The sequence below is a fragment of the Calonectris borealis genome, chromosome 3 (assembly GCF_964195595.1).
Source record: "Calonectris borealis chromosome 3, bCalBor7.hap1.2, whole genome shotgun sequence".
Classification (NCBI taxonomy): domain Eukaryota; kingdom Metazoa; phylum Chordata; class Aves; order Procellariiformes; family Procellariidae; genus Calonectris; species Calonectris borealis.
In genome coordinates this window covers 966,438-982,350 of record NC_134314.1, presented here as the reverse complement: position 1 = coordinate 982,350, position 15,913 = coordinate 966,438, and the positions used below count along the sequence as shown (strand labels likewise).

The window sequence follows — 15,913 nt, the reverse complement described above, 5'->3', positions numbered from 1 at the left end:
CGTACAACCGCAGAGCTCCCACAGAAGTCTGAGTGCTTCTCTAAGCCCGTTCCTCAACTGGAGGAGCGAGCAGCCTTGCAGGGTCCCATCTGCAGTGCCACGGGCAGGGGGGACCAGGACGGTGCCCTGCCGGCTCCCCGCCGGCAGCGGTGGTCCCTCCGACAGGGACGGGTGTCTCGCTGTACATTTGCATAGCGGTCAGCAGAGCTGGGAGGGGGTCTAGCAACGTAACCACTAGCCCTCCTCCCGTAATGGTATTTCTCCTGCGGTTTGCGAGCTGCCGTATCTGGCCGGTGTTCCTTGTAGGGTCTCCTCCCTCTTAGCTTGTACGCACTGGGGCAAAGGAGACGGGACCTATTTGAGGAGGTTGGCTTCTCCTTGTACTAGACATCAGTAATGCGGCTGAGCTGTTCTGCTGCAGAACTTGGAGTGCATGTGCCCTGCCTGAGTCCTCGGAGGGCTGTGCTCGTCCTCGCCTTTATTTCCCTTTCCTCCCGGGGCTTATTTCACTGCTTTTGATGCAGGTTTGTTTGAATGTTCGTAGCAAAACTTAGTACAGACAAACAGCTGTATCTCCTGCTCGGGGATTTCAGTAATCAGTTACAAATTCAGGATTTTAGTCAATTTGATGGTTCTGGTTCCAGCCTTTGCGTCAGGGTGCTGGGAGACGAAAACCTCTCGCTTGATTTCTGTGCAGGGGCTGTGCTCGATACCAATATGCTTCATGAACAAGGACACCTAGTTAGTGGAGGGTGTGATCAGCCTGACCCTGCAGTGGGAACAAAAGTCGCCTGTCTTGCCGTGTCCAACTGATTTTGCTTCTGTCTACAGCGGGATGGGTTTAAAAAACCAAAGAAAAAAACCCCCAACAGCACCAGTGAAAAGAGGGATCTTATGTCTTGGTTCTCCTGGCTGGGATTGAAGATCTCCACTCTTTTCAGGGGAAAGTGCATAATTGGTTTCCATTCTTTATCCCACAACTCTCATTTCAGTATGCTGCGGGTTTTCTTTAAAAAAAAAAAAAAAACAAAACAAAACAGCAAACTTTAAATATCTCTGTAGTCAGTAGTTAGCTCAGAACAAATCTGCTCTGAGTTTCAGATGAGCAACACTGAATATCTAGAGCTTTAAAAATGTGTGACAGTTTTGGTATTTGGCAAAGTAGTATTGGGGAGCCTGAACTTGGGGGCTTTTTTGTTTGCTTTTTTTCCTTTTCTGGAACTGGGTACGTGGACTGGTTTCACTGTTGCTTGTTATGGCAGCTTCAACTTGTATTCTCCTGGGGAATAGAAGTTGGATCTGGGATCTTTCTGCCTCTGCATGTGTGGTGGTCAGGTGAGGGGCCATGATTGTCTCCCAGCAGAAGATTAACACTGACCAAATACATTCAAACGTTAACCTTGTGTTTTTGTTTTCAGTGGGACTTCTCCTCTTGCATGCCTGAATGCTATGTTACATACAAACTCCCGAGGGGAAGAGGGCATTTTCTATAAGGTCCCGGGGCGCATGGGAGTGTACACGCTGAAGGTAAGTGGTTCGGCTGGGAATCGTGTTCGAATGCTCAGGTGACTTTTATCCATTTCAAAATATGTTGGATTAGGATAATCCTGACGAGGGAACTACTCCTCAATAGCATGCATGTAGCGTAAACTTTCCCTCCAAATGCAAACGCTGTCTTCAGGCTTGCTAGGAAGTGCCTGTGTGCTGAAAGTACAACCCAAGGTGCTGGGTTTTATTCACATTTCTATCCCAGAAATGAAAGAGTAATTAAACTTGTAATGAAATTTTAGCCCTAAAAAGGTAACTTCATCTTCACGGATCTCAACTTGTATCTAGAAATGAAAAATTACCTTATCCTCAGTCTGTGACTAGTAGGCGAAGAGCATTTGTAGGGAAAACATGTAGATTCCTTGATTTGTCTGACTGGCATATTTAAAAATAATCTCTATTAGAACCCTTTTTTCCCCAGTTAAACTACTAGTGTGAAGCCTGCTTACACTGCTCTTGATTTTCTGTAAATTTGACTCTGAAGATTGTGCCATAAGATAGGATTCCTCTCCCTACACATAGACCTCTCCAGGAGTCTCTGCTTTCCTTGTCTCACTCCATGCTCGACAGAGAGAAATAATAACTTCTAAGATGACATTCATCTCATCCTAAAATATTCAAAAGATATGAAAAATTGCTTTAAAAGTGCCAGTTAGTTTACCAAGGGAATCAACTAAGAATTGCCCAGAAAAAGATGTCCTCATTGTCAAAAATTTAGCTAAGTGGAATCCCATTCTCGCTGTCTCCTCCCTGTACACTGGAAAAGCACGTTATTCCTTGAATACTTGTACGTAACGTGACACAGAGGACGTCCCTCTGGGAGCAGTGCATTGGTGCTGACGTGCTGTCAGAGTAAAACATCTTCAGAGCTTCCAAAAATGCCGTTGCAAGACATCTGGCAAACTCCTTACTTTGAAGATCGTTGTACCAAGCAGAGGTTGACCTGATTTCAGTGCATCTAAGTGAAAGTACATAAACCACCATTTTGATAACATGTACGTTTAAGGTGAGGACTGTCAGAGATATAACCAACAATGAAGGGAAAGAAGTTATCTGTTTGCTGACAAACTGGACTTACTCTTGCACCATTTGTTTCACTACAGTAAAGTATAAAGCTTTACATTTTAGGAATAAAGAATGCAGACCCTAAATCCAGGCTGGGAAAGCAGTGTTTTGTCAGAACGTTATGACTTAGGAAAAGACTTAGATCTGGTAGTAGACAAATAATTGAGTCATTGTCAGTGAATTCTGTGTCATGATGTGGCAAAGCTGTGCTGAAAAGTTTCAGAGAAGAACAGTATAATTCAGGATGTAAAAAAAAAAAAGTCCCTTTGAAAGATTGCGAGCATGTTGTTAGTGGGGTAGATCATAGGCAAACTCAGTATCTAGAGATTAAACCTAAGCAAAGTCAAGTTTAAGTACGCATTCGAACAAAACAGGCTGTCGGAGTTACTGTGGTAGTTCAGTTTGTTTTGCTCATGAGATCTGCAAGTTAAGACTGATTATATTTCCTAATGTTAAGCTTCAGCAAAACTCCAATACTTAACTCGGTGTAGGAATAAGTTGATTAAATATAATGATTTTTATTAATTAGGAGGCTAGACTAGCTGCTGAGTTATTCCAACGGCATATTGTGTCCTGCGTATCTGAAGACATGCCAGTTTTGTTGTCAGCTTTCCTTCCTTGGGCCCGTGTAGTCTGGAGGTGGTATCTTCCATGGAGCAGCGAGAAACCCAGAATGCCAGCAAAGAGGGAGATGTTGAGCCCTGCTGCACCAGCCCCAGGTCCCCTTTGCCATGTTTAGTCCCAGCGCAGTGCCAGGAGGAGCCTGGGAATTGTGAAGATGATGCGTTGAATGAGAAATCCTTTGGAGGATCCTTGATTAACAAAACATAATGGCTTAGTTAGCAATTAGAAATAGAAAACTTTGAAGAACAGGGCTGACCGTTCCCCAAGCGATGCGTTGTTACACCGCAGTGGAGAGAAGGAGAGCCACGTATCCAGTAAATCACATTTCCGAAAAGAGAAGGCTTATAGTAAATATTTGGTGAGTGAAGCAAAGTTGCACTTGTGTTTTTGCTGGCTCAGTGAACTGGGTTATGGTATCGTTGAACTTAGAAGTAAGGAGACTGGTAGGCTGCTAGGATCTTCCTTTACTTTTTTTGTTAGACTTGATGATAAAGGTATGTAAAACAGATGAGAGAATCATAACCGAGGTGTGTGTCAGTTGTGTGAAATAACGTTCAAAGGATTACGTGTTTCTGGAGGTGTTTGCTTAATGCTGGTGGCCAGGAAGTGCTCCAGAAGAAAATTCCTAATGGCAGCTAGCAATTGAACTACATTTCACATTAATTTTTATTAATGTGATTTTTATTGTTCCTCTTTTTTGTCCCTTTGTTTCCGAGTACCTAATCATCTCCTTTCCCCAAACCTCGTCTAATTATAGTAGTCAGAAGTGATTTGCGATGCACCGAGCGCTCCGTGTCTCAGTGATGCGTCTGTTCACGGCGGTGAACAGGTACTCCCCCACAGCAGAGCACACCAGGCATGGTTTGCAGTTCTGAAGAAGTGTGACTGCTTGCTCGACTAAGCTGCAAAGGTTTGTTTAAGGACTGGTGCGGTCAGGTCCTGAGCTGGTGGACAGGCATCTCTTTTGCTAGGTGCGGTGTATTTTGGGCAGCAGCAAGCAGGGTGGATGTGGGGGGCATACAAGTTTGGACACACTCATGCTTGGCAGTAATGAGAAAAACAGCAAACTGAATCCCGAACTGACTGTTTCAGTGGTCTAGAGATAATAGCCAAGCTTTGCATGGGGAGGGGGAAGCAAAGAGTAATAACATTTAATCTCTTTAAAAATTATTAGATGCTCCGGACTTGCTCTGCTGCTGAAGGAACGCGTAGCACCCCAAATCAGCCAGCTCTGCTCTGCTGGGGCAACTCTAAATCTCGGGGCGAGCTGCATTTGCCCTAGAGAGGATGTGTTGGTCGCCTCTCGTACAGCCTGAACAGTCCGCTTGGTCCCTGGGGAAAATTAACTCCAAGTACTCCTAAATACTACAGAATGAAACAAATCACCATGACCTTTAAATACTTGCAGCAGAAGTGCTGAATTTCTGGTAACTTCTGGTGTTTGAGTTCCTTGTAACGTGGTATTTTTCATGGTTTGCGAAGGCTGCGTGTGCGGGGTGAGCTTTGGGGGTGTGATTTTTGTTTCATTCCCCCACTTGGATCCTCCCCATCCCCTTCCCCTCAACTTTCCTTTATAAGCTTTGCATCATCCCTCAGCTCCCAGCCCCCCCGCAATATCCCAAATCCTCGTTTTCCTCCGTTTCCCCATTGTATTACTTACAAAGTTCATGTTGGCCCTCTCCGGAGATACCTGGAGGGTCCTGGTGGCCCATCCATTAGTGACGGGAGACTCTTGGTCTTCGGTGTTGTCTCTGGTACCCCCTGCTTATGTGATTTGTGTCCCTGTATATTTTTATTTATTGCTTCCCCCTGTCCTTTGCATTGACTGGATAATGTTAGTGAAGCTGATGCTCTCATCTTCCATGTATGCTTGTAGGATTTAGACTGAAAATTGATATGTTGATGCTGAGAAACTTGGAGTCATTTTGGCAGGAGGTTGAGAGAGGAAAGATCAAAGAAGTGAAAAATAAAAAAGAAAAATCTAAACAAAACCGATGTGCGAGGCACGCGCACATTGTGTGTATCTGTCTTAGGCTTTTTTCACTTCTGGATGCCCTTGTTTCTCTCTTGGATTCCTCTGCATCACTGCTGTCGAGGTGGGAATGCTGGGGTGTCTTTGCCCGAGGAGGGACGCGGAGCGGCTGCAGATGCTCCCTTGTCCCCCTCCTTCAGCCACGCTTGCTCTCGGTGCAGCCCCTCAGCTCCCCGTCCCACGGCACGGCAGCAGCCACGCAGCCCCTGCTTGCGCTGAGGTTTGTCGTTATCCCAGCGACTGCCAGCCGTGCCGAGTTGCTGCAAGGCGTGTTGTCTGGAGGTCCAGTATGTCCGTTCATTGACCTTCACGTAGACCTCTCACCCCAGCTGTGTTTTTATCCCTGACGATTTCCAGGTGTTTCTGCCTGCCATCTGCAGGTTTGTTGGTCCCAAATTCCTTGCTAATGTTGAATACAAAATAGTGTCTGTCCCTGTCCGGATGATCGTGTTGTAGGTCTGCCCTTGTGCATTTATTGCATTGAATTTCTACATGCTATGCGGTGGATTTGCTGTTCAACAGCAGCCTGGAAGATTCCAGTCTGGAGGAATATTTTTAACGTGATATTTGGAGAAGTCTGACTAGTTCAACTTTTACCACAGATACCAAAACCATGCACGCCATCTTACCAGATGCATTTATAGGACTGATAGCTAAGAGACCAAATTTTATTTGACTGTTGAGTATGGTTCACTAAAAGGAATAAGTTCACTATTGAAAGAAGAAGAAGAAGTATAGTGTAGAGAAGACGGTTCTGCAGTTGAGAGTTCACTTCTGCTTCGAAAGCAGAACTTGCGATAGGGTGAGCTGCAGGTGCGTGCAGGAGTTGATGTTAATGGAGATCTTATACTGACGTCTTGCATGGAAATTTCAAGAGAACGCAGGATCCACAGTGCAGACTGGACACCGCATCAGAAGATACTGGTGAAAACCTTTCAGAGGTAGGAAGAGGCCCAGCTGGAAGGAGAGACGTTGACATTGTATGGGCTTTGTGAGCTAATGGGGTTGCTGTCTGCAGAAGCAAGGGGAGGTTGGAATCGCAGGATGGTGGTGGTGGGAAGGGACTTCTGGAGATTATCTAGTCCAACCCACTGTTCAACGCAGGATCAACTAGGGCAGGCAGCTCAGGACCATGTCCAGTCATGGTCTAGTCTTGAATTCCTACAAGGATGGAGACTCCCCAGCTTCTCTGGGAACCTGTTCCAGAGAACCTGTGTTTCATCGTTCTTGCAGTAGAGAAGTTTTTCCTTAGGTGGAAGTGGAATTTATGTGTTTCAGTTTGTGCCTTTTGCCTCTCGCCCTTCCTCTGGGCACCACTGAGAAGAGTCTGGCTCCGCTGTCTTTACCCCCTCCCACCAGAAATGCCAAGTCAGGAAAAGCCGAGAAGTCCAGGCTTTCCAGCTGGTGTGTGTTCCTCCTTGCCTGGCAGGAGGTGAAGGCACCCCACGCCAAGGCTTCATCTTCTCTCAGCAGCAGACTTTGAAAGAGACATCTTGAAAAAACTGGAGTAGATAAATGTGTCATTATTGCGAATCAGGTGACTAAATTGTCTTTCCAAAGGTTAAGCTATAAAGGAGGTTTAATGAAGGGAGTGTCAGCATTAGGGATAAAGCTTAATCATTGTCAACTTTGGTGACACTTGATATAAATAGAAAGATTTTTTTTTTGCTGCTTTTGGTGATATCTTCTCTTCCACTGTGGTTTACAAGTAACTTAATGTGCAGGTAGAAGAAGTTTCTGAAGTGCAGAATGAAAATACAATTGAATATCTGAACCTATTAGTTCACCTTGCTGATGGAAGAAATCTGGAATTAATTAAATTGATAACACTTGTGTTGTCTTCAATACTTTTTGACCTAATGTGGAAATTAGTCATAGCTCTAATTTCAGAGAAAGGACAAGGAATCAATTGTCTCCAGTTAAAGGGAGAGGTGTTTGATTTACTCTTTCCAGTGGGTCTTACGGAAGGATTTTTTCCATCTGATGCAGACAGACCTATTCGTTTGTCCAGCTGTTACGACCACTGTCCTGCTTGCCTTGTACAGTAAAAACGTAAAGTTGCAGTTAAATTACTAACAAGGAATTCAGGACGACAGCATAATTCCAGGTGTGTCGTATGACTCTGCCGAGGCGATGGGACAGAAGCGGCGGAGCGGGGATGAGCTGGTGCCTCTGGCCGCTGTCCTGCCCTTCTGGGCTCACCGCCTCTGCCAGGTGCCCAGAGCGGTGTTGGGTGTTTGGCCAGTGGTGACATTAACGACCGCAACAGAAGACCTCATCAGCAGAAATCAGTTTGTTGTCACTAATGAGCACTAATCTGCCATGTAGGTGAAAATCGGAATCCGGCGGGATAATCACTAGAGGGCAGTCTGGGTTTAGGTGTGGACAGGGTGGAAACCACTGCCGGTTCTCTGCTGTTACCAGCCTAAAACCACGTCGGGAATGAACGCACGTGAACCCACCGCCCAGCCTTCGGCAGCGCAGGCGTTTCACCGCACAGAAACACCTGCCAGGTCCGTTTTTGCCAGGACCTGTGCCGGCAGGCCAGGAGCTGCTGTGGACCTGGCTGGAAAAATAACGTTACCTGGGACTGTGGGACACGGAGCTGTCACACTGTTTTTCTTCTATCGTGAAGTTCAAAAATTGACTGGATTTCTCGTGAAGTGGGAGTGTGTTGGAGTTAGCGATTAGGGATGGAGAAGAAGTTAAGGAAGAGCATACCTGCAAAGTGACGACACTTCGCAGTATGTAAAAGATATGCCAGCTGGGGTTAAGTATTTTATATGGACTCTCAGAAAGCAGTATGTGTGTTTGAGGCCAGTGGCTAAGCAGTCCTGACATTGCTCTGAAACATAAAAAAATTCACAACCAGTGCTTGGTAAATAAAGCAAGCCGCTACTTTTAAAGTATTTTCTTACCTGGGAGAGTTTACTATGGAGTGGGTAACTGTATCTCTTTCTTCCATTTGCAGAAGGATGTTCCGGACGGGTTGAAGGAGCTCTCTGACGGCTCAGAGGAGAGCAGCGATGCCCAGTCCGACTCTCAGAGCTCGGAGAACAGCAGCAGCAGCAGCAGCAGCAGCGACAGGTGCAGTAACAAAGACGGGAAGAAAAGCAGATGGAAAAGGAAAGGTAATTTTCCTTTTCAGGAGTGATGGTTTTAACATGGTCTGTGTGTGTGAAGGACTTGGAAGTTTTTATCCATCACATCTGTTGCCTTATAAAGACAGGCTGTTACGGTAGCCTAGAATCTGCCTTTGCCATTTGTGCTCGTGGATTGAACTGTCGACGCAAGTGCTGATTTACTGTTGCAGGAACCGAAGGGGAGAAGGTACCTGTAACTAAGTGTCTGTATTTAAGGCCTTGACACAAGCCACAGACCAGCACACTGTGCTTCACACCCAGGAACAGTCAATCTGTTTCTCCAGGTTTTCTCTGCCATCCCCCAGCTTTCCCAGGAAGATTGCACCTTTTACTTCTGGCCTCTTTTGATGCTTTCGGATGCAACACTGACGTGGACTGAGCACAGAATCTCTGAGGTTAAAGCCTGTTCTGTGACCTGATGGGTCCTGCAGCGCTTGGGCTTGAGCCACTGCGCTCTTTTCTTCTGTCCTGTTTTGGACCCCTTTCCCTCATAAACCAGGCAATATTTAGTTACTCAATACTGTTGAATATTAACTCATTTACAGCCTTAGCTAATACAGCAAAGTGCTGGTTTTTGCTCCACTGCTGTATCTGGGTGGCTGCTGAAGTTGGATGGTTCAGCGATGTTTCGAGGATATCTAGATTCTGGATTTTCTACAAAGCTAGTGCAAGAGTACCAAGTGGAGGAAATGGTGGATTTCACTCTGTTGTGAATCCTGATGTCTTTGCCACTCTGCGGAGGCAATGTATCTTGTCAGGTACTGCCATATCATGCTGTCCTCAGGAACAGCAGAAATCAGCACCTCTCAGCCAATGCGTTATAATATTTACAGCCTGAAGTTCTCATCTTGCCTGCCGCTAGTTTCAGCACCCATTCATTTGACCAATGTTGTCTGAATTCTTTCCTCCTTCAAAATTCTGCTCAGATATCTGCTTGTCTGCTTAGATGCTATGAGCTGAATTAGTTAAAAAAAAAAGCCATAATAAAATGTGAGGATGCGACATACATTGTTCTCTGAGTTGGGGAGAGTCTGTTCACTATAGTGTTGTTATTCTCTCTGTTAAAATAAATGTGCTTCATAACTCAGAGCTTTGTGAAGAAGCATGAAGTCTTCCCTTTAGGCAGAGGTAGCAGGCTGCAGCTCTCTGGATCTTCCTGGAGAGCTGTTGGTGCGGCTGCTGATGCTGTAACTTTTCCCTTCAATCCGATCCTTCCCTTTTTCTTTTTCTCCTCAGTCGTGCACAGAATTTCTTGGCTGAAATGAAACATTAGTTAAAACTTATTTCCAATGCAGTGGGATACCTGAGTGGAAGCACGTGAGAGGTTTTCTAAAGTGGTTAAAGACTTGCAATAACCGGTGGGGTCTGCCGAAACCCTTCCATCAGTGAGAAGGTTTACGGTGGGGAGTCACTGAATGAGAACGTGCTCTTACTGAACGGGTGCGTGAGGCTTACGTGGACCAGACCCTGCCTCGAGCTTTCCCTGGAGTCACAATGCAAATCACAAAAGTAGAAGTATTGTGTAGAATTTTAAGCATTTAAAGCAAATTGTTAAAAACACTTAAAAATAAAACCTGACTCCAAATTCATCCCTTGAAAGGAAAGCTATAGAAAGTCTGGTCAAAATATTTTCATTTCTAACAATTCCTCTCAAAATATTTGGTCAATAAGAGGGGGTTTTTGGCTACTTTGCATACACCTCCGATGTTATGATATTATGTAAAAACCTGCAAGGGAACTTACAAAACTTGTATCTTTTAGTGAGATCTTTATGTAGAAATACATGTATACATTTTCTGTAAAAGTTTTATATATTACGTTACCGAATGGCTGAAAAGGCAGAAGTGTGTGTGGTTTAGGAATGCAAGCGAGAAGGAGGGGAAATCTTACCCTGAAACGGCTGGCACAAGGTACCCAAAACTCAAAAGCAGACAATACGAAGATAGTGGTTTCAACATAAATACAAAAGAGGAATTTTGCTCCTCTTTGTCTGGTACTGATGATTTTTCCTAGGAGTGGCATTTTGACCTTTAGCATAAAGGTCATATTTTTGTAGGTTTTAATGCACTGAAAGTCATGAACTTCCAGTGATTAGTAAATCAGAAAAGTAATTCTGGTCAGTAGTGTTACTGAGTGTTTTCCTTCTGTTCAAATGCCCTCCCTCGAGGATTGTGTTCCTTTGTGTGAGCAACTCTTAATTATTAATGAACGTACCGCTTAGTGTCACACCAAGGCACTGCCAGGTTGTGCGGGGAAATGGCTTTCTCCTTAAGTTTCCCGTTAAGAGATTTGTGAAAAACAACGTGCTTGTCTGGTAAAGCAGGGATGGCATTTCTGGGCAATAAATTTTTGGAGCTGCTGATGTCTGGAGCTGCTTCTGGACTAAGAGGGGGTTAGTGGAGCCTTCAGCTGCCTGGATTTCACCCGTAGCGGCAGGGTATGACAGCAGTGGCAACCGAAGCACGTCCTTCCTGTATTTACAACTTGGATTAAATCCCGCAAGCTGGCTGGCAATATTCTGCATCTATAAACAAATCTTTCCCGGTCTGTGCATGCCACCGACGGCTGCCTGGGAAGCGCATCCCGTACATCGGCACTGCAGGGTCTGCAGCGAGCGCACGCAGAGCTGCTCCGCCTCGCCGGGCGTTTTTATTGCCTCCGTGCTTCGTTTCTGACAGTTAGACGAGAGCGAGTAGCTGTGGTGGATCTTCATGAGACAGCCAGATGCCAGGGTACATACAGTACCTTGTTGTTTTACCTCCCAGGCACTAAACTCTCCCGTCCCCTATAGCTTTCGCCTTTGCTGCTGCGGGCAGAGGTGAGCTGGTGGTGAGTTATGAGATGGGTTTTTAGCAGCCTGGGGTACACAAGCAGGGGATAGGACTGCTCATCTCGCTGCCTGCCGGAGTGCCACGTTTCAGCTGTCAGGGTAAGGCATAAAGAGAACTAAATCGCTCCTGGGACACACAGAGCCGTAGGCTGTATTCAGCCTGAAATACTGAAACGTCATGGACAGGCGGGAGGGAGTTCTCCCAAAGCGAAACGTACCTTTATACTGGGGAACGGGTCAGGAGCAGGGGTACGCGGTACATCAGAGCGCGTCGTCGGATGTTCTTGTATGGTGAAAGTCAGAATATATCTTTAACAAATAAACCAAGCCGTTGTGCTCGGTGCTGCGGCGCTGTTGCCAGCGGGCAGAAGGACGTTACCCTCACTTCGTCAGAGGCCATGCGCTGCAGTACAGCTCAGCATCCACCTTCGTCTGTCTTGGTTCACAATAGGATCAAGAAATGGGGGGTTAGAATATACTTCGTGTCACACTGGGAAGGTAAAGCAATGTTTCTGGATGTATTTAGGTCTCAGAGGTCAGTTGCCAAAGATGACAAAAATGACTTTCATGCTTCGGAACATAAATCAACCATGAGTTGCTTTGCACTGACCATTCCCTAGTAAAATTAAAATTCTTCTGAATGTGCTAATGTACTATAACTGCGTGTGCTGCTCCACGCTGCCTTCTCCGGACAAGACGCCGTGTTTGCACCCTTTGGAAGGTGTGGGATGAGAGATGTGTGACGACTTACTCCTTGACGTAGCTTGAGTGATGCACTGAGCATTTCTGTTACTTCTCTTACAAGTAATGAGCTAAGCCGACCAAGAGGGAAAGAATACAGGATTTATTTGAATGCTGATTATTAGAGCTGAGATGAAACCTCTTTTCTCTGCACTCAACTTTCCTCGCTTTTCCATATTAAAAGCGCTTTCTTTTAAATGCTAAGTGGTAGAGGCCATCCTGAACAAGAAAAATACGACGGACAGTAAGACATGTTAGTTTGTATCGTACCATACACCATGTTGCTTTTCTTTTCAGCATTACATGGATTTTTCTTTTTTATTTTCTTTTCTATCTAGAAAATGACAATAAAATAAATATTCTGGGTGGTAGGTAGCAGAGCAGGATGTGCCCCACATCTTAGAGCATACCTGACTTCATTACTAGCTATGACACTTCTCTAATTTAAGCTGCGTGAATGGCTTTTAAAAGCTGCAGTCGTGACTGTGTTGAAAATAGGAATGCTTTTCTAAAGAAAACAATTTATGGAGACTTGTTCCAGAGCCATACAGCCTTTGTGCACCTGCCAGCAGCGCGCAACGCTCGGGTGAAGCAGCTCCCACAGCGCTTGGAAGCAAGGAGATGTAGCAGGGCCCGTGAGGAGAACTAGTGCAAGGCTGTGGGGCGACAGAGCCGGGACTCACAGACGATCTTGGTTATTCTTACTTCATTTTCTGAATCTTTTTCAGTTGTACTGTATCTTTTTTGAGATCGGTGGGTGGAAATGCCCATACGCTTAAAAACATACATGTTCTGTGAATACACAGGATGATGTCTGTCTTCTCTTTTATCTTCTAACAACTCTTGACAATTTTTTGCTTATTCCTTTCCATTGTATTTTGTAAGTCTTTGCTTTTTTGACTGTTGATGAGCATTGAGTTGATGTTTTCATCTGTGGTAACGTTGGGATCCTTTTCCTGAGCAGCAATAGCTATTTCAGAGTTGTTCTTCCCTTTGGTCGTTACGTGCCTTTTATCTTCACTGAGTCATATCTGCTGTTTTAGTGCCCCTTCACGCGGTATCGTGGGGTCCTTTTGCAGTTCTTTGCAATCTGGTTTAGTCTTTTGTTATGCAGAATAACTTCTTATGCCTGCAAGCTGTGTCTCATCGCGGATCGCGTATGTTGGATGGCGTGGGTGGTAGCACGCTTCCTTGGACACCCCACCAGTACCCCCCGCCGCAGGGAAACCTAGCTGTTTCTGCCTCCTGTTAAATTTAATCAGTTATTAATCTGCAGGATTTAAAGATCTGCAAGACTTAAAGTAGCTCCTTTACTCTGTTCCTAAACCAGACAAGTTTATTTCTAACTCTTGAGTCATATTTGATACGTGATAACCACTTTCTCTAGGAATCTGTTATAGTTTATTTAAATGTCGTCTTTGCCACTGCCACGTGTTTTACCCTTTCAGATGCTCCTTTTAATTTCTTTTTAACTTGTTTCTGTGTTTCAGTGTGGTTCTCCTTTTTATGAAGTTGAGACTTGCTGTGACACAGCATATGACATTTTTTAGAAATTTCCTTGCAGATATAAATGTTTTCTTTATTTAAAAATCAAAAACCAAAACCCCAAAACTACTTAGTTCAGCTAGAAATCAGAAACTTCATGCAAGAATAAAATTTTCTGGCCTATATTACACAAAAGAACATTCAAAGGCATAAATAAGTTACCTGGTACTTTGCTCTTTAATATGGGGGGTTTGGGTAAGACTGAAGTTATAAGTACATTGTACTATTATATTATGAGAAGAGGTGAGCAACCTTTTGCTTTTATGCAGTGCTGTAGGACAGCGATGATACACTGTGCTTGTGGATTCTGGCGTGACCTTCAAATGTGGGTGAATATTTAGATTTTGCTTTGTGGTGGGGAGGATAGAAATACGTACATACACTTCTTTGCATAGATCCTAGCTAAATGAGCTGCTCTCACCTAAAATGCAGTCTCTTCTTTCTCTTAACCTGTGGATGGCTGTTTCTGCACCACACGCATGCAGAGCTTGGATTTTGGCTTGGGGTATTAGCTGAATTTCACCAAGAAAAGGTCCAATCCTGCCAGTTCCGGGCACCCCTCCTCCTGTTGCGGGTCAGAGCCCAGCTGGACTGGGGTGAGCCTTCTCCAGCGGGCAGGAGGGTCCGTGGGGGGAGCAGAGGTGCAGGCAGGAGTGCCCGGTGCATCCAGCACGGCTGGCAGTGCCCCCCGGAGCCACGGAGGTTAGCTGGGTTCGAGAAACCTGCGCTGTTGGTACTTTCTTCCCTGATAAGCTCCCTCTTGCAGCAAAAGAAGAAAAAGGAATTGTACGGCACGGCCGTGCGTTATCCCTCTGCATGGAGGCAAATTCACCCCACACCGGCAAATTTGCCCTGTTCAGTGCCTGTTGATGCTGCTGTGTCAGCGATCTGCTGTAGGAAGGCAGCGACCGCACCGGGGGCTTTCCCCAAGGGCTTTTTGCTGTGCTAGCCTTTTCTTGAGTTTTTGTTTTGCAGCACGTATTTCCTTTCTCTGTTATTCTCCCTTTCCTTTTTCTCACCTTGCTCCACCAGCTGTGGCAGCGAGGCTGGAGAGCAGCAGTGCCGCGCTGCTTTGACTGTCCCCAGGTGCCACTCTGCCACCCCGCTCGCTGGGAGGCTCCTGAGCGCGTTAGAGATCCCCGGGGACTCCTGCAGTGCTTCTCACCGATGAGCTTATCATTCTGGAATCCAAGAAGATAGCAGTTTATTTTTCTTTTTTAAGCTAGGTAATTTAGACTTGCTGCCGCTCACGTGCCCGTCAAGCTCCAGCACTTTGAAGCATGTCTGACGAGCACCTTTCCAAAAACCAGAATGCTCCAGAAGAAGCAGTAGGGATGTCTTCTCAATCTCTTTTTGTTGTTTGGTTCCCCCCCCCCCCCCCCCCAACATAGGTTTTGTTCAGAGATTTAAAATGAAAGCACAAAAGCTGAAAGAATTGGGCATTTTTGGTGCACTCAAATAAATAAATGCCGTTGGATGTCTCATGTTCATTTTGAATAAACGGTATCCTGACCGCTTGGCATGAGACACTTGTTGGATGTTACAGGTCTGTGTCAGTCCATGTGTTTCATGAGGGATTTTAGAAATACATAATGAAGGACATAAACAAAAAAGACTTCTTTGCAAAAAATATCTTTAAAAAAAGAAAAGATACACTAACCTTCCAAAAAAACCCTACAAATTTCTGGTGCCGTTTTCCCTTCCAGCGTATGACTACGGGAGGGGAGGTGCGGGCAGAGTCAAGGCTCCCGTGTTAACGGCGGAGTTGGAGGCTTTCGTAGCTTGGCACCAGGAGGCTGCTGTAGGGAAATACGGAGTTCCTGAAGGATGCTTACAGGCAACAGGTTTAAATTAATTATCTGGATTGATTCCTCCTTTCTCTGGAAGCTTGTTTGATATTTGGTGCAGCTGTGGTATGCACTGGAGGAGCTATGAAGACACCTGACATGCGGGGGAGAGCCTTCTTAGGGATTCCCAGTAAAAGCAGGCAGCGAATGGGAACCTGCTCATTTGTTCTGGGAAATAAAACGTGGCTGAACGTGGGGCTGATTGTATCATCTTCTGTCGCTAGCTACAGAAACCCGCACGCTTCCACCAAGCTGGTCAAACTGTGTGTCCAGAGTTGGGTGCACCTGTGATAGTACCTTTTTTGGGGTTTGGAAACAAGGCTTGGCTCTTGATTTTGGTCTGGTTTTGAACTGTAGCTTTTAAAACGAATTTCATCCAACCTTAAATGAGTAGCTGGAGGGGTTACAAAGATCATTGCATTCCTGCTTTTCACAACAGTCAGTGGCTGGGGAGGGAGAAGAGGCACCATAGCTGCTCCAACGGTGCAAAAGGCTGAGCTTGAACTCGTGCTGTACCAGGCGGGTGAGAATACACGAG

At 45.5% G+C, this 15,913-nt stretch overlaps 1 protein-coding gene across 5 annotated transcripts in view; it reads left to right on the top strand.

Annotated features, from left to right (window-relative positions):
• The window catches only part of ASXL2 (ASXL transcriptional regulator 2), a 125,451-nt gene that overhangs the window by 45,111 nt on the left and 64,427 nt on the right, over window positions 1-15,913 (top strand). For 4 of the 5 annotated variants that reach the window (XM_075144730.1, XM_075144728.1, XM_075144733.1 and 1 more), the window contains 2 exons: window positions 1,419-1,527; window positions 8,241-8,400. In XM_075144730.1, the coding sequence (XP_075000831.1) occupies window positions 1,419-1,527; window positions 8,241-8,400 (269 nt within the window). Of the gene's footprint in view, window positions 1-1,089; window positions 1,336-1,418; window positions 1,528-8,240; window positions 8,401-15,913 lie in introns of those variants that run through there. The other variant, XM_075144731.1, reaches the window with a different exon arrangement.